This window comes from Macrobrachium nipponense, chromosome 28 (genome assembly GCF_015104395.2).
Source record: "Macrobrachium nipponense isolate FS-2020 chromosome 28, ASM1510439v2, whole genome shotgun sequence".
Taxonomy (NCBI): Eukaryota; Metazoa; Arthropoda; class Malacostraca; order Decapoda; family Palaemonidae; genus Macrobrachium; species Macrobrachium nipponense.
In genome coordinates, this window is record NC_087217.1 from 67,122,958 (window position 1) to 67,146,278 (window position 23,321).

A 23,321-nucleotide genomic window follows, 5' to 3' on the forward strand; every position below is an offset into this window, starting at 1 on the left:
ATGTTCCAAACCAAGGTGGTCACCGAGAATTCATCGTATCTTAGAGTACCAACGTGATATAAATAAATAAGGAGTTTTCTTATCATACAATTAAACACGTATTGTGACCGCAGGACAGAATGGACTAAGTTTCCATGACTCTCACGCCACTCATTCTGGACTAGGGTCAACCTTACCCTGGATTAGTAGAGGCCCATAAGTTTGGCTCCATGCAGTATAGGTAACTAAAACATGACAAGCGAAAGTTAGTTTTATGGGTTTTGTTTTATTATAGTCATTCTTGGAGAAGGCTTCAATACAAATAAACAACAATGATATTTTCAATAAATCTCTCCACAGAAAGAATTAAGACAACCTGGATTGTTTCACATTTATAAACAATAAATAAATAAATATACTTAAAAGATCTATCTACAGCTTCTTATTCCTCTTTAAATTATCACTAGTGTGTATAAAATTAAATTGAGATACCTCTTCAATGTCTTACTTTACGAGCAATAATGCAAAACTAAATGGAAACTCTATTGCAAGCAATGGAATGTTTATTTCCATGTACAGGAATCACTTCTAAATATTTAGCAGTTTTTTATATTAAGTATTTATAAACAACAACAGCAACTGTTATTTCATGTTTAATTTTACATAAAAGAATAATGCAGAGACTACTCGGAGTTAATCCCTTGCTTTGTTATCAATAAAATGAATATTCATCTCCCTAAGCAGATATATGTATATATATAATTACTGTGGGTTTTTAAGCAAATCACGTGACAAAGGGACTATATACATTAAGAAAGAGTCTCAAACAACGTAAAAAAGAAAGATGGAGTGAAAATCAATATGATGAAATGAATATAAAACAGACATGAGTTGGAGCGCTCACCTCAAGGATCCATCTCGGAAACAGACTCCGGACTAAAACGCAATTGATACATTGAAGCTGACACGTATGAAACGTCGAATTACAGCAAAGGCCGTCATACAAGCACTGTCTGAGATGCTCACTACTTTTATATTCCTACTTGAAGAACTAAAACATTAACCTGTCAACTCTACCGAGATTATGGAAACAGGGAACGTCTCTAGAGTTTTTTTTTTTTTTTTGGTTTTTTGTTTTTTGTTTTTTTGTTTGGTTGTTTTGTTTGCATCGCCCTTTCCACGGATCCTTGAGCCGAGGGTGTGCTACTCGACAGTCACCGAATGTGTTACATTGCGATTAATCTAGAGAGGCAAAAAAGTTGCAACCCACTAGAAGGAGGTCATGTAATCGCCGGCGCTTTCAGTCCAGTCGTATTTGATTTGTTATATCAGTTACTAACGTCCGTTAGGTACTTCGTCGATGCTAGTCACATACTTTTTATGATATATAAAGAGGGTAGATTTACAGGAAGAGCAAAGACTACAACCGCAAAGTGTTAGTGCTATTTTACCCACCAGAAGCTATGCACTTCCTTCTGTTTGTGCTCTTCTACAGTACTGTTCAGGAATACTTTGTCTTTTTAGTGTAGCTCAGAGCAAAATGCCGTTTCCTTTGTAGATTGTGGTAATGGTTCCACATGTGATGAGAATACTTTAAAATGTAAATGCAGAGTAAGAAAACCTTACTTGTATGCCAAAAATACGATGAACTTCGCAGTACCGGCTCCGATGACCTAATTCTGTGAGGATGTTGTGTCCATGTCAACCACTTAAAGTATGATAACAATGCAGCAATCACCCAGGGGCATCACCCTATAGGAGCACAATACACACATTCACTCATACCCAGACTCACAACGCACATACAGAAACATACACCAACACGTTCCATTACACCTAATAATATGTCTCGCTTCTTTAGTTGTCAAATCAACCTCCTTCCTCAGGAGAGACCTACTCTCATTGCCATAAACATAATGGAGTTTTTACCTGTTTTATTACTTTCGTAAAATAGGATTTCCTTTGGGAAAAGCCAAAAGCGAACTGATTGCACTGTGACTTTTTGTAAATAAAATAAGTATTTTGAGATTTGATGCTGGCAGAGAAGTCCGCATTGCTGAATATATTCTAGTAGATGCTTGCGTGAATACATATGCACACAATGCATGTGCGCATAAATAAACTATATATATATACTAATATATATATATATATATATATATATATATATATATATATATATATATATACTCAAAACAAGACATTGAAAGCTCACCCCGTCAAGTGCAATAGGCAATAAAGAGAGTGCTCACCATTATTACCACAATAACATTAATTTTTCATTTAACTTTATATTCCCTTCACGGCACCTTTTCCACAAGACTTACAGAAATGTCCACCTTTTCACGGAAGAAAAGCTGGGTTTCCTGCTTGCGATATATCTGAAAAACGAACGAAATATAAAGCAAAGTGAAATAAATAAGAAAACGGAACAGAAAAATGCAGCAGTGTTACGTAACTTAAATGCACGCATACAAATATGCATATATACATATAAACCGAATAAAAGCGCTTATGAACACAACTAGATCAGGAACAAAACGGAACGTTTAAACTAATAATACTTAGAATTGACTTAGGAAATGAAATGCTGACGTTAATGAATGACTAAAACAAATAAATAGTAACCTTGATGGTGTACCGTGTATTATAGCTAATATTTTTCTATATTATTTATATAGCATGAATTATATAGTCACCATAACAGCCATACTAATAAAAACAATACATGCAAAATATACCAAGTCATTATTAGATCCTATGGTATGTTAAACACCACTCCCATATTAAATTCATGCTACATAAGAAATGAGATATTTTGATATAGCACTCGTATGTTATTGAAGGCCAAACACACATACATGTATAGTAGTCTATAATGATACACCTTAAGCAAAATGCCACAGGTATTTAACGCTAATCGTCAGGATATAGGATCAGGAAGGGTGAAAGTGTACAACAACTGAACGATAAGAGAGACCATCACATTTCCTTTCTCTCGAGTATTCTACCGTAAATTTTAGTCTGGAACGTGTATAAGACGTGCAATGTCTGACATGCAGTTTGTGTGCCTTAAATGCTAACAGTGAACAAAATTCGGTTGTGGTATACACAAGCAACCTCCAGTTCTACTCAGTCATCTTAATTTTTCAAGGTTTACAAAAATGTTGCTGGATATTGTATAAACAACCGATCTGATCAGTTTTCAGCTATTATACACTTTCATGGCCTTCCAGATCCAGGTCAAAACTGTCTCTACCAACTGTCATGCTTGGGAGCCGAGGTGACTGCGTCCCCATGCAAAACTCGTGAAATCGAATTCCCCAAGTCATATCAATTTTGGACGGCACGACGCAAATCAATCCAGTGGTAGCTCCCATAATGAGGGCTATTCATCTCGTTTCCCTTTCCTTCAGCTCGGCGGTGCCTGGTTTGGCCTTGAAAGCCAGTTTGAATTGCTCTTTGTTGAACCTATCATGGAGCAGAAGCCTTTCGGTGCCATCCCAAACATGACTGCCGGTTTCCAGTCTTGCAGTATAAATGTATTTAAACGAGTTTCCTTCATTAATAAATAACTAAAAAAATAAATTTTCAAAACGACTTACTCTTCAGCCCATTCGCTCTCTTTCTTTCCGTTTCTCTCTTTCTTTGTGAATTAGGGGATGCGTCTTCACTACATGATTATTATCATCAATAACTAGCTTGGGTGTAGAGGACAGGAAGGGGTTCTGGAAGGGTATAGACACTTCGTTTCTTTACGCTTAAGTTACACCCATTCAGTTGCAAGCACAACTTGTGACTTTGGGGAGAAGGAGAAGGTTGTGTCCAAAACGATTTGCATGTGCTACAGAACTTCCATTTTCACCCAGAACCCTTGTGGGACTCCAGCTTCTGAAGGCATCTGATGGACTGATAGAGGTAAGTTGGGTACTAGTTAGTTGGTTTACTTTACTCTAGATTAAGCTGGCTCATGCCAACACAGACCCATTCCAGAAGGAATCATGTACATATACTAAGGTATGAAAAGGATCAGGAGGCCTGATGTGAACTTCTTGATTGCCTAAACAAAAGAGGCACAGATGAATGTGGCAAATCTTACCCTTTTGTACCTGATGGACTGACTTCATTTAAGCCGTTACAACTGACCTCAACTAAGCGTTGTTTCAAAAGCTGCACAAGAAGTAGTGGGCTGTTGACACGTGATCTGCTTGCCATAAGCCTAGTTGATCTATCCTGCGTCAGGCTTAGAATTTATAGTAGTTAGACATGAAGTTATGTCATTTGCAGATCGGAATGCTTAAGTAAAAATGATGTCATGACTAAAAGCTTGAATGACTACTTTACCTATCTCCTCTGAAGCATATTCACAAAGATTCGGAATATGGATGATATATGAGACTGAAGAACACGGCATGGACATGCAATATTTTGGACATAACCCACAGGTGATAACACTTAAGATACTGATGTGAATATATGCGGTGTATTAATATTCAATATCGTAGGTCTAAAAAAATGACACAGAGGTACATATGGTCACATTAAGCATATGACACATAATGAAATCGAGCGCAATTATATGAAAAAATTAACCGTCACGTCTGGTATGCTTCTCCTCTTAAGTCGCCTAGCCTTTGGCCAAGATACAGAGCCAGGCCAGAGGGCGATGCTTCTCGATGTTTATGCTTCTGGTCGAAGGCATCAAACTAGAAGAGACCCCCTTTTCCCCACAGGAAGTATAAGGTCACCACTCTGGACCCTGCCTGAACAAAAGCTGAGGGTCATCAGAATGGAGCCAAGCAGTAGTACGTATATACCACAATGAAGTCATATTTGTTTCGGAGAGTCTTTTCTTGGTTAATATTTCTTTTCTATATCTTCTACGGGATAGGTATATAGCTGGTTATTTAGCTGCTAGTTGCTGAAAAGCAAGAAAAGGGGGAAAAGGAATGAGAGGCTAGACGCACTGATCACGTATCTTAAGACACCGTACAGTATCCGACAAAAATTCAAGTATATTATTATTCTCATGTTAACTGACCTAAAAAGTTTTAGTTCAGTCAGAAGCGTTTTCACCAGCATAAATAGTGAACCTGATTTTGACTAATATTTCTGACAAATATCTCAAAAATTATATTACAAAACTCTCTCCAACTAACCTACGAATGAGTGCAATTGTGTGGGATTAGGAGCTGGTCTAGCCATCATACCAAGAGCCCCCGGTCGGGAAAGAAGGCTCTGAGGCCCCGTGCGAATTGGTTTAGCTGCAAAAGAGTTTCAGAGTCAGTGATCACAGGTTAGACTTAGTCATAGTCTAAAAGAAAGATACACTTATTTCATCTTCGGTTGTTGCATCTCAGGTGTTTGTCTACTTTATATGAAATATTATACACCACGGCTCTAAACAAATGACAAGAGTATCGTCGACTTTACGGCAAATATTATACACAACCACTATACATAAGCAAGATGGTTACCAACAACCATTTTCTGTCAACTTCGTAGAGCCAACTGAAAGTCCTGCACTTACCAATGTGAGCCCCTTGACCTCGTCTGGCCAAGTTCTTCTGTCTGACCGCTTCCTTGATTCGATCCACCTCATACTGGTATCTCTTGCGGTCCCTCATGGCGCCTTCCTTGGCCTCTCGCAGAGCGGTCTCCAAGGCCTGCAAAGACAAGAAGATTCGCTTTCAGTCGCTGAGAAGGAATTCTCAATTGAGTCGCTTCACCTTAGGATAAGAAGACTTACCTTCCGGTCTTCAGGGCTCTTCTCAAAGCGATTTATCTTTGAACAGGAGACAATGCCATAGGGTATGATGCTATGCAATCAGATAAAGGCGTTTATCCCTCAGTGGATGGTTAACAGACTTGAACAAATAAAGCTTTTAAGATCTCGAGCTGAAGCTTTGCGATTTTGAGCTCGGGACCTAATCAAAGCAACGTGATCATGGACAACTTTAGAGCTTTCCATGCGTTTGAATAATTTACATTTGGAAATGAAATAATTCATGATATATTTATAAATTGTTCAAATTAAGGCACAGAAACATTTCTGTGCTCCATTTGATGAAGTGAATAGAGGGGAACAGGCTCTTATCCAATGAGTGTTTACGAGGACTAAGAGTATCAGAAAAAAAAAATGGTAACAGCATTAATGACCTAAACCTGACGTAAAGAAATTTTATTTTGGCTATACAATTTCTTACTACTAAATTGAATAATTAAAAAATCTCTTAATCTAGAAAATGTACAGAGATAATCTAATTTTAAACTTAATTCCCTTCTACTCGTGCAACTATATTTTCCTGAAGTGTAACGTCCTAATAACAGTTTTGCGAAGCTAATCGAATGAGTAGTAGGGATTTCTAGGCTAAAAGGCAAATTGGTGTAAAGAATTTTAAGTCTTATAAAAATTTTCAGTTAGTGCTAAAGTTAAAACATTATCATCTCTCTAAAATATTAACATAAAAAGTTTTTCATGAGGAAAGGTAGCATGAACATGGAAATAATTTTACGAAACGATTCGTACTTAATACAGCTCAATAAATGAAGAAGATGTCCATTTTTTGTTATTGTAATATGAATGGAAATTCTCAGATGTTATTCGCTAAGCACAATCGAAAGGCCTGCAGAAGTTTCCAGCTATGACTATACTGAGGTTTCAGAATAATGTAAATAATAAATACTGACATCGCAAAAATGAGCGCAATTGCCGACCTTAAGTATCACTGTATCGCTTTCTTGTTTTTTCTAGGTGATCAGCAAAGCGTGAACTATCTTGTTCATGCTGACCCCTTGAACATGGACATTAAGTTTGCGTTTACTTTGATTTTTACGGAAGCGGTTTTGCTTATATATTCAGCGGATCTGCTGAGCCTACTAAAGTACCTAGAAGAAGACCCTTGAAACCATGGCCCAACTACCCATACTGCAGATATGATGGACAAACTACATCCCAAAATGCAATCTCCAATCTCGTGCAGTGACTACTACGCTCTCTAACAGAAAATCGGGAGAACAGCCCTTCCATAATGGTCATCTTATTGTTACAAACGAAATATATGCACCGCTCCGTTCAGGCATTGGTCATTTTGATCCATCCTTTTGTTTCAGGGATTTGTAATGCTTAACATATGCTTCCTGGGGTTTCATTATCTATCTAAGAGGCGTGCATTAATTTACAATCAGAAAGGAATGGACTGGAGTTTGCAAAATCATTTTCACCTTGCAGGTTCAAGACTGCAGTTTTGAGGTATCTTTAGTTCTTGCTTTTTTTTTTAAAGTGTTCATGCATTAACGACTATCAGCACCACTTACAATATCACTTATCACTTATTTTTGATGCAAGAAAGAATATATTCAACTTATTCCTGGTGTTTCATAGTCTCATACTTGAGTTTTGCCTGAAGTCATTCAAATTCTGTCGATGATATGCATTAATTCAGGCATTTATGATAAATGTCTGGAAGCAGTGTATTAAAAATATTGTATCATTCCACAATGGAAATCAGTTTTATGAATCGACGTGATGAGGTTAAAAATAACTTCTCCGACAGATAAGAAAGAAACAAGTTTCTTCTTCTGCACATTCAATACGTCTTTATATTCCTTTCAGACCACTGATAATAATCATAATAATATAATGTCTGAAAAATGATTCAGTATAAATGATAAAGCCCTTTGTTACGTTCCAGATTAGAGTGCTGTGCAGCCAAGCAAAATTCTCTGTCGTGGCCTCTCACTGGTTCAGTTTGTATCTTAAAATCTCCCAAAACTCGAACCCAGAACTTTCATTACCGAAAGTTTATCTTTGTCATGGACGAATGTCTTTATGCTTCTCGATATATACGTAGGTAGGTTACACATTTTTGTTGAGAAAGTTAAGCATCTCGTAAAACACCGGATTTTTCACACAAACACGCACGCACAAATATGTTATATAATTATAATATATATATATATATATATATATATGATATATATATATATATATATATATAGATATATATATATATATATATATATATATATAATATATAAATATATAACTACACACACAAAACACACACACACATATTTATATTTAGAGAGAGGAGAAGAAGGAGAGAGAGAGAGAGAGAGAGAGAGAGAGAGAGCTCTGACACCAGCATCTTGGATCTTTTTGTGAAAAGAAGAAGCAAAGAATGCACATCCAATGAATATTTCCCACTGATGAACAAGATTCGCTGAAACACGGCCCAGTGTCAATAACGCGGTATAAAAATGTACTGTACTTTGTTTACATAAATGAAAGGGCGGTATGGTCAGGTCTATGCGGCATATAGCCTACACCTCACACTGGCCTTCGGGAAATATGACCAGCAAAGTATTAATTTGTACACTGTATCTTAGTTCAGATCACGTAGCTGAAAGGAAACAAAAGTAACAAGATCTGGATAAGAGAATCGAAAGAGATGTCTTCATCGGGGCAGTTCTGTCTTCCTAACCCGCTAACCCGGCTTCCCCGCCCACCACCGGCTTCAGCCGGCGTTCCCATGATAAATGACGCGTTGGCAACTCCGTGCACACCTAACCAAAATTCGGCTGCCCAATGTCGACGGTTTTTACAAGATTTGCAGTTGTTAATTCATCTTCACGTAAGCATGAGTATCAATAGAATTATGTACCGTTTTGATATAACATTATCATCATTCTTACTAGCTTCTCGTTTTTCAATTTCGCCATCACTGACAAAACCTTCCTGGAACGAAGGCTAAATTAATACCATTTTCATATCTGTCTTTAAGACTAATATCAATAAACCACTTCTAGGCAGCTTTAAAACGAAATTTATCTGCAATAAGTGTGGCTAAGTCGAAGCCAGAGACCACTTGATAGCACGGAGCCGCGGGTACCTAAAGACGGAATAATTGATTTTTTCCACAACAAACTAACTTCAAAGGTATTTATCTACATACAGTAATCTTTAAAACAAAACATAAACAATATAAAATGCATCAATTTAGGAACACAATCTATAAAATATTCTCTAATAATTGAAATTCAATAAAAAAAATAAAAAATAAAACTTTGACAGTAATCTCTTTGGATATGTGTCCGTTACTCTTTTCACAAAACATACTCTAAAAATATTTTTCAGGGCAAATTTATGTAAAACATAATTTCTTGGGTTAACGCTTGGAGCGCTTCTACTGCGCCTGCGCTGCATCTTCAACCGTGACGTGCGGTAGAATGATACTGTCCCAGGTTCTCTATTTTCTCTACTGAAGTGAAGCATTATCCTGGAGCATTTAATCTCCTATTTTATTGTCTACAAAGATCAAATGCTGATTAAACGAAAAGCCGGCATCAAAATACACGCAACTAACTGGTGTGGGTGACGGTATTCACTCTCAGTTCTGTTGAGTTATCCCTCGTAGGGGACCTCAGGCAAACTATTTTTCACTACAGCCTAAAAATATTTTATACAGTCTCTCTCTCTCTCTCTCTCTCTCTCTCTCTCTCTCTCTCTCTCTCTCTCTCTCTCTCTCTCTCTCAGTTGTGACGAAGGTTGACTTGAAAACGATTAGTCATTATCGTCAGCTTACCGTAATAAGTCGAACAATTATTCATATATATTCGATTTGCCGGTATCAAGACTAACTTTTCTGCGTGAGTGACGTTGGTGAATGTATTTGTGTACACTATAGCACCCAATTTTCAGAACCAGGCGAAAAATATCTCATGCTATAATGGTTTTACTTAGCAATCCTACTTGGCTATTATTATTATTGTTTTACATTTGGGCAATGTTATGAATTCCAACGAGTGGGAAAAGTCATATTTTTAATCTTTGTGGTTCCTATGACAGAATCAGCAGTCCTTTAAATAATGGCTTTTCCCAATAATTTTTGTGAAATGACGACTGTCTTGTTAAACTATATTATCAGGTTAACGTTCATCTCCTGCACATTTTCGTCTTTCATAATTCGACATATTTATATTCCAGTGCTTCTCTTGAAATGTCAAGAATAAAATTGCTCCTCTATGAATTCTGCAGCTTATACTGTAACTCGAGAAGCGAGGATTGAACATACAATTTTTGAAGTTTCTTTCGGAAAGAGTGGAAACTCTCTCAATCATACTCTTATGATTCTTTTACCATTTGGGGTGTGGAAAATCCAGCTCCATTTTGTGGATTTTATTTTTGAATTTTTATAGAAATACTCGCTCTTCATCAGAGCATTTTGTTCCTTACAAAACATAATGCAAGTTTGCAAATGGAATTCTCCTGTGTTTTCTTTTATGCTCTTATGTGAGTGCGCTACTTCAAATCCCAACAAGAATTCTCGGACAGGCATGCATGGCACTGGCACAGTTCACAAATAACAAAGCACTTTAGGCAAAGTTCCTGAAGTCGACTAATAAATCTTACTACCCTCCGATTAACCCAATTTTCACAGATTTCCGTCGGAACTGAATTATTCTCTTGTAATCGCGTCTTACAGAATAAAGTGAAATGGAAATGATTCTATCTATTTCAGAAGATGCTGTCAGACATGCTAGACGTAAACCATGGTTGCATGCCAATGAAGTTTTACGCAATAATATATAGCTTTTGTTTTTCTTATTAAAGTAAGACGTCAATCTCCAAATGCACATGTACATTGGAAACAAAATAAGTCTTATCTTCCTATTCTTCTACTTATAAAAAGGATGGCAATGAAAACGGCGGCTTCCACGCGTCCGTTTTAATATTTCCCGCCAAACCAAAGGCACTGCAAGAAGCCACCACAGAAATCGAACGTGGGGCGCCTGCGCACACTGAAAAGGAGGCTTGTCGAGAAAGGTAGAGAGAGCGGAGGATGCTCCTGGCGAAGGAACAACTGTTCCATGACCTACATTAAAGGAGCAATTATGTTTTATTAAAATAATACCCTAGTTATACGAATGGCGTGGTTTTCGATGGAAGAACTGACAAGTCAACTCAGTTGTTTTACAGTCATGCTGAAAATGGACGATTTTTCTTAACTAGGTCACGGTCTAGCCACTGGACCAGGCCTACCTACCAAAGTGAGAGCCTTGTACAATACACAGCCTGTATCATATACATACATACATACATACATACATACATACATACTACATACATACATAAATACGAACACTTTGAAAGTGGTAAACATTTTATAGCGTTTACATTCAAAACTTCACATTCTTTGAGAACTGGAGATTTATCAATGTTAACCAGTGGAAATTACTTTACGCGCGAACCGATAAACACCTGCTAAGAATCGACATCATTAATCTATGGTAATCTATGTCAAGACATTAGTTATTTCAGAGCTTCTTGCATTTGCATTAGTAAGGGTTAAGAAAACACTGAAGTTTCATCTTTATTATGGAAGTTAAAAGAATGTGTGTGTAAAATCACCGCCATCCTCATCCCATGTTTTTTAAACTTACGCTTTATATATATAAATAATCCGAAAATATAGTTTTTAGCTTAATTTTCCTTCAGAATACTACTGCGAATGATAATGATATTGTCTTTTGAGCTTTTATATTAAAGAAAATATAAATCTACTATGACCTACTTTTGAGCTTTTATATTAAAGAAAATATAAATCTACTATGACCTACTTTTGAGCTTTTATATTAAAGAAAATATAAATCTACTATGACCTACTTTTGAGCTTATATTAAGAGAAAATATTAATCCACTTAAATGAAAATTACTTTTGAAAGCTTTTTCTGTAATATTACTATTTGAACATTGTATTGTTCAAATTAGTTTTAATAAAAGGCGAAGAAAACAAATTAAAAGTAAAATAAAAAGGATAACGTTCAGATATTTGAGGAAGCCAATATTTGAACGAAATGTCCATCTTCGTTTTTCTTGGGTGACCTGGTAGCACCCAGCAATCTGCATCTTCTCACAAATGATTTACCATTCTTCCATTTAAATTCTATTTATCTTCCGATTAAAACAAGCATGATAAAGGATCTTACTTAATCGTTCCTGACAGACGAAATTCAGAAGAGCAAAAAAAAAAAAAAAAAATAGTGAATTACAACGCGAGAATCAGTATTCGATGAAAAATTAAAAGCTTTACTTAACACCCTTTTTTGATGAAATATAAAATTTTACACTATCATTTTCTCATATTTCAGGTGCATCCTCTCTATCTAAGAACGTTGCACATTTAATTGCAAAATCCTCGTTAATTTATTCACGTATCTATTAATTTATCTTTTCTTTTTCAATAAATGAGATCTCTTCTTTCGATATATCCATTTACTTCCGCTTACTTCTTCCTAATGAACACCATATCCTTTGGAAGCTTGAATTTCAAGTCAGTGCCCCCTGTGGGCTTCTTCCATATGGTAAAGAGTTCATCTTATGAATAATAATAAAAATAATAATAATAATAATAATAATAACTACTGTCTATAACGCATATGATTTGTGTACTACAGTACTATACATATGCATGTCATTTGCAATCTACTGATCTGTAGGTGCAGTCTAAAATCTGAATATCGCATCTTTTGGGTAATCAAGTAATAATGCTGTCAGTAAGACCCGGTTGTAAAAAAAGACTAGGAATAAAAGAGCCCAAATAAAATCCCCGGTACAGAAGGATTGACAGAAGATTACCAACCATTTCAGTGAGCAGTGACGCCATGATGATTGACTTTGGGATGGAGTTTTACAGTGTCAAATAATGTGATGAAATGTACTCAATAATGATGAAAATGGAACTGAAAACAACCGCGCAGGATTTTGTGTGGTATTGTACAGGTGGTATTTTCATAGGGTCTTTCCCAAGGGTTTTCGGGGGTCGTTATGTCGGACTAGTATTTCTTTGGGGTCTTTGTTTTTATGTTTGTTTGTATGGTGTTTTGACGTTGCATGGAACCACCAACGGCTTTACGTGACTTCCGAACCACGTCGAGAGTGAACTTCTATCACCAGAAATACACATCTCTCACTCCTCCATGGAATGGCCGAGAATCGAACGCGCGACCACCGAGGTGGGACGCCAACACCATACCAACCACGCCACTGTGGCGCTTTCTTTATCTTTACGATATTTATAGTCTTTTGTTTATGTTTTTGCGGTGATCCCCAACGGGATTGTACTAAACACGTCGCAAAGGTCGATACATCCCGGGTTAAAACCTTTAGGGGTAACTATCCGGGAAAAATCCCTTTCATATATGCCAGAGTGTTTGGAAATGGTTTGGCCAAGTGGAGAGAATGGAGGGCGATGGGTTAGTGAAAAGATTGTATAATATGGAAGACGACCTAAAAAGAGCCGTGCAGATTGCTTGAAAGAGGCCTGGCAGAGGAATGCCTCTGATGTGAAGGAACCAGAGGTGTGTATCCAAGATTGAGACAAATGGCACAGTGTATTCAACGCGCTGAGGATGGGCCCTACGCGTAAGGATATAAAACAGGTAACACTGTGACACTTATCGCTCGGGGATTCATCCATGATTTTGCAGTTTAGGTAAGAACGTGCCACTGGCTGCTGGGATTTTTTTCAGTTTGGGAATCATCATTGGTATGGGAAACGGCTTATACAGTTATTTGTATGTAAATATACGTAGATACACACATAACACACACACACACACACATATATATATATATATATATATATATATATATATATACAGTGTATAGAATGGCTATTGGACTAACTATTTATCCCGAAAGGCCTGCTGGGGATTAGAATGTAAACATTCTGGAGTTACCAACCATAAGGGGAAATGGCGCTGATATATATATATATATATATATATATATATATATATATATATATATATATATATATATATATATATATATATATATATCGTAAATGGCGATATGTCTCCCTCAAAATCGTAGATATATAAGTAAAAGAGGTTTATGATATTCATCAATGCAAGTAAGGAATAATAAAAACGCTGTGCACATTGCACTTCTGAAGAAGCTTAAGTCATTCTTATTATTTCAAGTTATGAAATACGTTCAGAAATGCAAGTGTTCTAAAAAAAATGTTGACATCTGGATTTTATTTGATTTCAATGACAGCAATTAGCGCTCAAGCAGAAGGAATCGGTTAATAAAGCTAATTATGAAGCGGAGAAACAAGATGGTCTTTTACTGAAGGGATTCAAGAACATTCCTATACGAAAAAAGGGGGATTTAAAAATGAATGAATAGAGGCAAAAGAAGCTTAAGCTCTATCAGCGAGGTAAAATGATCAAGTTATAGGATAGGATTAAACGAAAAGACACCGAGTTCACTATTCGGATACAAGGCAGGAAATAAATGGCATTTTTCAGTTGTTGATCATTGATTTGTAGTGCATTCTCACATCTTGTTTTGACGTCTATGAAATTTATTTCCAGCCTCGGTTTTAGGTGTAATAAGCAAAAGATAAAAAAAAAATATAATACAAAAGAAAAAGGGAAATGCGTCAGCGTTGCAATCTGAAATGTGTTAGGTCTCAAAAGGCACTATTCGCATCCCCTTGACGAATTTAGAGTCATAAGGAAATGATTGCTGTAGATATTTTCGAGTTAACTGCATTCATTTTCATTGACAGGCTTTGCCAGCCTTCAGAGGAGGATATTGGGTAATCCTGCAGTTTAGGGGGTTCAAAATTCCCCGGATTACGTAGTCAAGATAAGCACAGATTTATCGAATATTTATTGAATCATGGAAAACAATGAAAAAATGATCAGTTTATCTACTTACAAAAGCATTAATTGTGAAAAAAACAAAGGGAATAAAGCTCTGCCCCTCACACTAATAGTGTAGTGCCCCGCAGCAGCAGCAGCAGCAGCAGCAGCAGCAGCAGCAGCAGCAGCAGCAGCAGCACAGCAGTAGCAGTAGCAGTAGCAGTAGCAGTAGTAGTAGTAGTAGTAGTAGTAGTAGTAGTAGTAGTAGTAGTAGTAGTAGTAGTAGTAGATGTGATTTGCTGTTGAAACGGTTTCCTTGCTGGTTTTATTCCTACCTTGTTTGTGTTTATTCAACTTTGTTTGTTTCTGCAATAGCATAAATCCTTTATAAATTGAAAATAGGAAAGGATTTATAAACGATATGTGGTATTGCAGAGACGAAAAACTCAAATCAACACACACAAGGGAGGAATAAATCTAGCAAGGGAGCCGTTTCAAAGACAAATCCCGTCTACTACTGCTGCATTGGCGCCTCCCCCCCCCCCATATTTTTTTCTTACAATTTCTCCTTCTATAAGTAGATGAACTGGTAGCGTTTTCTTTGCTTTCCATAATTAAATAAATATTTGTTAAATCTGTGAGCTTATTTTGCATTTACGTAATGCAAGGAATTTGGATCGCTAAACTGCAGGATTACCGAATATTGTACATCAAAGTCTTGGTGAAAATTGTCTTCAAAACATTATTTTCTCACAATTATTCAATTGCATTAATATATCTGCATCTAAAGCCAATTAAATTATTCAACAAAACAGTCACAAGGACTTCTATTTGAATGTAGATTCAACTGATGTAAACCTGGTTCACCAAAATGACTCCAAATACCGGACATGCCATAGTTAACGCTTTAACATAAATGTATCAAAGAAAACGTGTTCAAAGAAAATAGACAAGGGAGAACTGCACTAAATGTAAGGTTCGAGCAATACAAAAGGAAAGCTAATGTCTCGTTCTCTCTCTCTCTTTCGTTCTCTTTAAACTCTCACCTGTACCCTGCCCATAGTTGCCTTAAGACGTTGCTCCAGTTTGGGCACAACACAGCGGAGTTGGGCATTATCCTCCTCCAACTTGTAGTGCAAATCGGAATCTTCGTCTTCGGCACCAGTCTACAGTAGTGGAAAGAGATATGGCAACACCCCTTTTTGGCTCATTAGTAAGCATCATCATTAAAGGCAGAAATTCAGTGGTTCATTAGTAATGGTCATCATATCATGCCCACATTCACAAGCGAAGTTGTGTGGAAGGCATAAAAAGGCTTAGCTTCTAAGTTATATGTCATTATAAAAAAAAAAAAAAAAAAAAGATATGCTGTTAGGCAAAGCTAGTCTAGTTGTCTATGACTGTTCTAAAACTTGAAAAAATGAAAGCTACTGTTGACAAGACTGTTATAAATATGCAAGGCTTCATTATGAAAACGTTATATGAGTTTTTGAAAGGAAGGTTAATTAATGATTGACATTATTACACTGTGAGCTTTCCAGTATGGAAATGGATATATGAAATCAGCAGATAGGCAGTTCACATATAAATCTCATCTAAAAGTCATGCATCTGATTTTGAGTACATTTCATTCGAACACCTATGTAGACATGCCAATTCTCATAAAAAAGTAATGAGAACTGTGTGTAACTGTGTTGTGTCTACATACATTTTATCAATAAAACTATATAATATATATATATATATATATATATATATATATATATGTATATACATATATATATATATATATATATATATATATATATAATATATATATAATATACATATATATATTATTATATATCTATATATATATATATGTATATATATATATATATATATATATATATATGTATATCTATATATATATATATATATATATATATATATATACTACAAAAGATATATCAGTTTAGTACGATTGAATCAAGGGCTTCAATGGAGTTTTCTCTTTTTTAACCAGTATGAAATAAACAGAACACAGATACAAACCAAAAATATGTAAATAGATATGATACGTTATCAGAACTTAGTGTCAATGAGGCTTCACAGTGAAAAAAAATAGTACCATGACTGTGCATGACCAACCATTTACCATGAGACACTAGGGGGGTTGCCATATTCTCTGTATCCTTAACTACTGGTGACATGACATTTGAAATTTTGGGAACAGGAAGAGAAAATTCTTCCCTTCTGAATTTGTCCGTCACGTCGTATCATGCTTCAAGAGAATGGCAGACTTGAGAGGGGAGTTTTGCTATCACTGCATTCTTTTATTCCTTTTTTTAAGGTGTAATGATGGAGGCATAGAGCTAATAAAAGAGAAAAATAAGGATAGAGTTCAAAAGGTGAAGGACGTTCACATTTTTTTTCTTCAAACAAGGGTAGTTAATGCGGGAGCGGTGTTATAGATTAGGAAGAAGAAAAAACATAAATGAATGTATGCTTACATTCCTTCTATTTACATGAAACTCAGGAGCCACCAGTACCAATTACTTACTGGTTTATTGTCAATGAAGCATTAACGACTTGTTTTGTCTAAATCAGAAACATTACATAAACGTAAACAAATAACCTTGACGTTTTCCGTTCTGAATTAGCTTTTTCATCAAGTGAGAAACCTGTGGAAATTCCTCAGGCAGGCAAAGGTAAAGCTCTATTTCATCGGCAAACTTCCCTTTTCTTTTTTCAATGTTAATCTACCAAACCATCCATACTAAGTTATGAACCTGCTCTTACCCTTCATTTCTCAGAAAACTGTTCAAAGATGCATAAAAGATATTTATTTTCTATACTGATGAAGTATCTAATTTCATATTTATCTCCATCATTCGCATAAAAGCATACTCATTTTTATAACTCTTTACAACACGACGCACTTCTACTCAACTCACACCCATCAGTGAAGTTCTCTATTACTATTTACCACAATCTTAAGCTGCGTTACAACTACAGAGAGCAACACCATCACAGGGAAAACATCTTCGGTGAGTCATTCCGTCTTTCTGGTGTAAGTTAAATGATATTCAATATCCATACTCCAGGTTTGGTTATGCTACTAGCAGCTGATCTACTGTGTACTTAATACTTCGTTATTAACAACTGAGGTAGAGAAATATGTTACTTATACAAAAACCTTTATCTAGAATTAAAACACATATGGGTGTTTATTTCAACTCATGACAATAAACTTTTCCAGGACGAGGTTAACTTTTGTTGTTATTAATTCTCTCGTAAAAAAAGAATAGAAGATATATGTACAATAATGCAGTATTTACATTGACATTAATAATAAAACCTTATGAAATATTTTATGCAGTTTTTGAGTAATTAACTCTGCGATACTTACTTAAGCTTGTAATGAATTAACACGGTAAATCTGACATTCCATATTTGTTATTTATGAGTAAAGTAAGGGTAAACAATCCATAACACAAACCGAGAAAATAAAATCATAACCTGCAGTGTAACCAAAAGATATATGAACTGCTCTGATGAAGGCCCATGCTGAAGTCCATGAGCCAAGAGAATGCCATCATCATCACGACTCGAAATCTATTCAACCGCCTGTTAACAGACCACAAAGGTAATGAGGCCTAACCACCTACCTTGACGCGCTCCATGGTAGCTCTCAGCCTCTTCTCTAGCTTGGGCAGCTCGCAGCGCAGGTCGGCATTATCCCTGACGAGCTGCTTGTGTACTTTGGTCAGCTGATCGAGGTTGTTCTCCAAAAAGCTGATCTTCTGTTTTTGGGCAACGGATCCTCCGAGGATGTCCTCGTCCTCCCCAGCTGCCGACTGTCGAGTTGCAGGAATTTAACAGTGATGACCCTCTCAACAAGATAATTTCATAATCTTAAGACAGGTATTTTTCATGCTTATTATGCTCTAAGACTGTTGCTTATTAGTAAAAAAAAAAAAATTACCGCTCATATCCTCGGCAGTATAACAGTTCACAGTTTTCGGGTTGTTAATTTTTAGGTAGAATAAAATTGAGCTCAACGCCATTAAGTCTACAGCCGATATCACAGTAACCTAGAATGGGTGCTAAGCAATATAAGCAGCCAATTATGATTAGCTTTGATGACATCGGCTAATCCAAAACAGACAAGTAAACTTCATCTTATAATATTCCACTATTGTTGTTGGGCTATATTTCAAGTGATTTAAAATTTCCAAAGCAAGATTAAAATTGACATTACTACGACTACTACTACCATTAACAGTCATAAAAGCACATACCCTCCTAACTCTGGTTTGCAAGTCCTGAACGAAAAGCTTTCTCAGGTTATGCAAAGTCTGCAGCTCCTTTGCCACTGTGTCCTCCAACCCCTTGAGGTCATTGTGCGCTTGTTCCCTTCTTTCATTCAACATGCTGTGGAAGACGAAGGTTGAATACTCTATATTTGTCAAATCAACAAGTGCTCTTAACGATTCAGTTTTACCTATTGATATCCAACGTTTAATAATAATAATAATAATAATAATAATAATAATAATAATAATAATAATAATAATAATAATAATAATAATAATAATAATAATAATAATAAATGATACTGTAATCCATAATTAAGAAAATAGACAAATATGAGATATTTAGCGTCAACTGTCAAAAAAACTACTATATATATATATATATATATATATATATATATATATATATATATATCTATATATATATATATATATATATATATATATATAATATATATATATATATAAGGTTTAACACATATTTCACATAATTATTATCATCGTAAGTATTTGGACTTATCTAATAGACAAATTACATAGACATACAAAAATATTAATTATTATTGTCTATAGGCGTGCTTTTACACAAAAACATAGCTTTCTACAATTTAGGATTTGATATATAAATATATCTAATGTAATGGATATATAAATACTTCCATTATAATTGTTAATAATCAGATAATGAGGCCAAAGAAACCACATTAAAGGTCTCTCTCTCTCTCTCTCTCTCTCTCTCTCTCTCTCTCTCTCTCTCTCTCTCTCTCTCTCTCTCTCTCTCACACACACACACACAAACAAATATGAGCTTCTATTTAGTGTTTAGCTTGATTTTCTAGCACTAGACTTACGGTTTTCGGAATTATCCGCATATACTAAACCCCGTTGAATAATTATTAGCTAAGGTAATACTGCTGCTAGGAGCATTTTAAACCCTATATGTTTACAAATATAGCCATAATTTTACTCATTTCCGTTTTGACCTCAGATATCTTGATCTCTTACTACAAATCTGTAGATTCATTGAAAGTTTTACCAATGGAAAGGCTGTTATAATAATGAAAAATTATCTTTGGCACCAAAGGTATAGTCTACGATAAAATCCGTTTTCTATTGCTCCTAGTGTAATCGAAAGAAAATGGTTTTTATACAAACTATAGAAGAAACAAGAAGCTCGTTTTTCCGTTATAAACATGATGTAATTGACAGTGTAATAACTCTTTAGTTGTATACATTAACTAAAATCCGGGAGTTTTACCAAAAACTCAAAACTTCAAGGTATTTTTCAAACACATAGTCTAACTTAATGCAATAATCAAAGTAAGGTCTAGGTTCGTGTCAAAGCTTATAACCTTTGTGACGAACCAGATTTCCCAATATTTAAGAAATCTTGTTAAAGTTGTAGAACTGATGGACTAATTTTATAGCAGATAATACTAACATAGCCGTAATCACATATACAAACAAACACACACATACATGAGCCAAAGTGGCCAGCCTGAAAAAAAAATCGTTCTAAAACTAATGAAAAACATTACTGATTTCTTCATTATCTATATCGAAAATGGTGGCTACAAAAAAATACTGTTTTGACTATAAAACGATTGTCATAGAGGGTACTCTCAAAACAATCGAAAACTACTTACCAACAGCACAAGACTATTTTGTGATAAAGCATGAAAGTACTCGATCAAGAGCAAAAAGAAAACATCTGAAGCTCTTGATAAAATATTTCACCCATAATGGAAAACCTACCAAGAAAATATTAAGAACAAGCACAAGTTTAATTTCATGAAAATCGATCCGTTAATGACAGGCTGTAATTATTTTTTCCTATAAAAGAAACAAATGTAAGTTTAAAGGAAGATTTTAAAAATCATGATTCCTATGATTGAAGATGTTGACAACACTGTATTATTGAATTATGTCATTTCTGTAACAAAGATTAATCGAACAATTGCGAACAAATTTTTGTCTCATTTTCATACTTTCTTTTTCACAATACGTGCAGCAATTATTATACATGAAATGTTTCATATATATATATATATATATATATATAGATATATATATATATATATATATATATATTCCTTTTAACTCTATATAAAATTAAAGTAAGCCATATTTTCAGATAGTTAAGATTAAAATCTAATAATCATCTAGTCATAGATTAATGTAGTTTTATATATTTTCTAATCACGAACAAATTAGAGTAATCACATCTTACGTTTTTCACTTGATACTGCAATGTTCCTACCAGAGAAAAAATCAAGTTCATATGATGAAACATGCCTTACACAAAAAGAACTGCGTTTTAGTACGACGATTTTAGTACAGAAAATGGCATCAATTCAGCTCTATGCTCCTCAGTTCGTGTAGGGCTGTCTGCTACATTTACTGAATTCTCAGCAAATTCACATTTAATCAATATATCCCAAATGATATCTGGTTTATACACCTAAAGCTGGGGGAAAAGGGTTACTGATTACATTTACTTAATTCTCAACAAATTCGCATTTAATCAGTATATCCCAAATAATCTCTGGTTTATACACATAACGCTGGAGGAAAAGGGTTACTGGTTACAAAATTTGCGTAAAAATAACTGTATTTCTTAGTTACTCACTAACCATCTTTCATCTGGTCACCAAGGCTTAGGTCAGTTGCTGATCCTAACTGTGTGTGTGTGTGTGTGTGTGTGTGTGTGTGTGTGTGTGTGTGTGTGTGTGTGTGTGTGTGTGTGTGTTTGTGTGTGTGGGGGGACTGGAGTTCGAACTTGAACTCATAGCATTTCCCTCTGTGCTTCTTGCAAAAAGTTAGCTACAATTCTCAACCATTCCTGGGGAGATGATCAAATATGTAATTATTATAAACTTTATTATCATGTTCATTTCATAACAGTTAAAAAATGAGCACGTATTTATATACGCCCTCCTGTCTTTCTGTTTTCTGTCTGGTGAAAATGTGCACTGAGAAGTACTAATAGTGGAGATATATTTTTCCGTTCTATTATTTAATTTTCATTATTTATTTCCAAACTTTCATGAAAGTTTGAACGGTCTAAGTGTGTTTTCAAAAGAAGTCTGGTCCCGTTATGTTTTGCCTATTGTGTGTGTGTGTGTTAATAGGTGCTCGCAAAAGGGTTTATTGTTATGGAATATACATGTGACGTCACGCACTTGTTACTCCACTGTCTTTCCCCTTCAGCAACTTTCCAAAGTTAGAAGCATTCTGTTACTGTGCCTCAGAAATCAACCTTGACGTACATTTATAAAATGACAATGAAATTTTGTTAGCCAAATACAGGCTGCAGTATAATGAGTACATGTTTACAAACAAAAAACGTGAAAAATTACAAATCCTCCAACAGTCAGCTCTGTGTTTAGTTATAATCTCTAGTATTTGCAAACGTAGGCCTCCAAAATAATTAATCAGAATAGCTTAAAGAGTACATCACTGTAAACCAACTGTGCATTGCTTTACAGCAGAACCACGTTTAAGGCAGACCGTGGAGTATGTGGTAAGGTTTTTATTTATATCAGAGCATAAGTGTCTCGTTCCCACACACACAAACACACACACACACACACACAGATAATATATATATATATATATAGATATATATAGTATATATATATATATTATGTATATTATATCTATATATTTACATTCATACATGACACAGGTCACTAATAAACACAACACCAAATGAACAACTGCATTTAGAGCGGAACAAACAACTGACGCAGACCTCGGTGACGATGTAAAAGAGGGCCTTAACCAACAAGGTGTGAGGAAACGCTTATCACTACTCATTATGAGGATTTTCCCTCTAAATCATAAGCTACATACATGTATCTCTAATCACTATTAGCTCTATCATAAATTAGATTAGAGTCACTGGGCTGAATGAATAAAGGTACATGGATCTATACGCAACTCAGGTTTGATTTTTGCTAACAGTATCTGCTATCTAATCATCTCTACGTCATGTCCCAGATACGCTGCTCAAAGATGAAGGAACATCGAGCCTTGTCACCCCAGGTACTTCAGTCATTTCAATCTTGGGTCATTTAACCTGTACACATTTCAAATTCAAGACAATGCATTGAAATACAGCAGAATACCAACACACACACACACACACATACACAGAGGAAGGCAGAAACAAATCAAACGAAAGACATAAACAAGAAACAAAGGAAAACAGCAAAATTACGTGTCTGTGCCTGCAAATGAGCATGCTTTAGGTGTTGGGAAAATATAATCTACGCCTAAGACAAATGCATATGGTGAACAGATAATGCTTTAAAAGAAAACGTATTCTTGGGAGGTCCTGTCTTCGTCATGCCATGCAGTAAATAGGAGCTGACCAATAGCAAA

At 35.3% G+C, this 23,321-nt stretch overlaps 1 protein-coding gene across 4 annotated transcripts in view; it reads right to left on the bottom strand.

Moving 5' to 3' along the window:
- Positions 1-245: 245 nt before the first annotated feature.
- The window catches only part of LOC135201852 (kinesin heavy chain-like), a 481,090-nt gene continuing 458,014 nt past the window's right edge, over positions 246-23,321 (bottom strand). For 2 of the 4 annotated variants that reach the window (XM_064231140.1, XM_064231141.1), the window contains 6 exons: positions 18,921-19,053; positions 18,288-18,476; positions 15,684-15,803; positions 5,510-5,645; positions 5,139-5,243; positions 246-4,900 (listed from right to left, as the gene is read on the bottom strand). In XM_064231140.1, the coding sequence (XP_064087210.1) occupies positions 4,887-4,900; positions 5,139-5,243; positions 5,510-5,645; positions 15,684-15,803; positions 18,288-18,476; positions 18,921-19,053 (697 nt within the window). In that variant the 3' untranslated portion in view covers positions 246-4,886. The remainder of the gene's footprint in view (positions 4,901-5,138; positions 5,244-5,509; positions 5,646-15,683; positions 15,804-18,287; positions 18,477-18,920; positions 19,054-23,321) is intronic. The other 2 variants (XM_064231142.1, XM_064231143.1) reach the window with 1 other exon arrangement.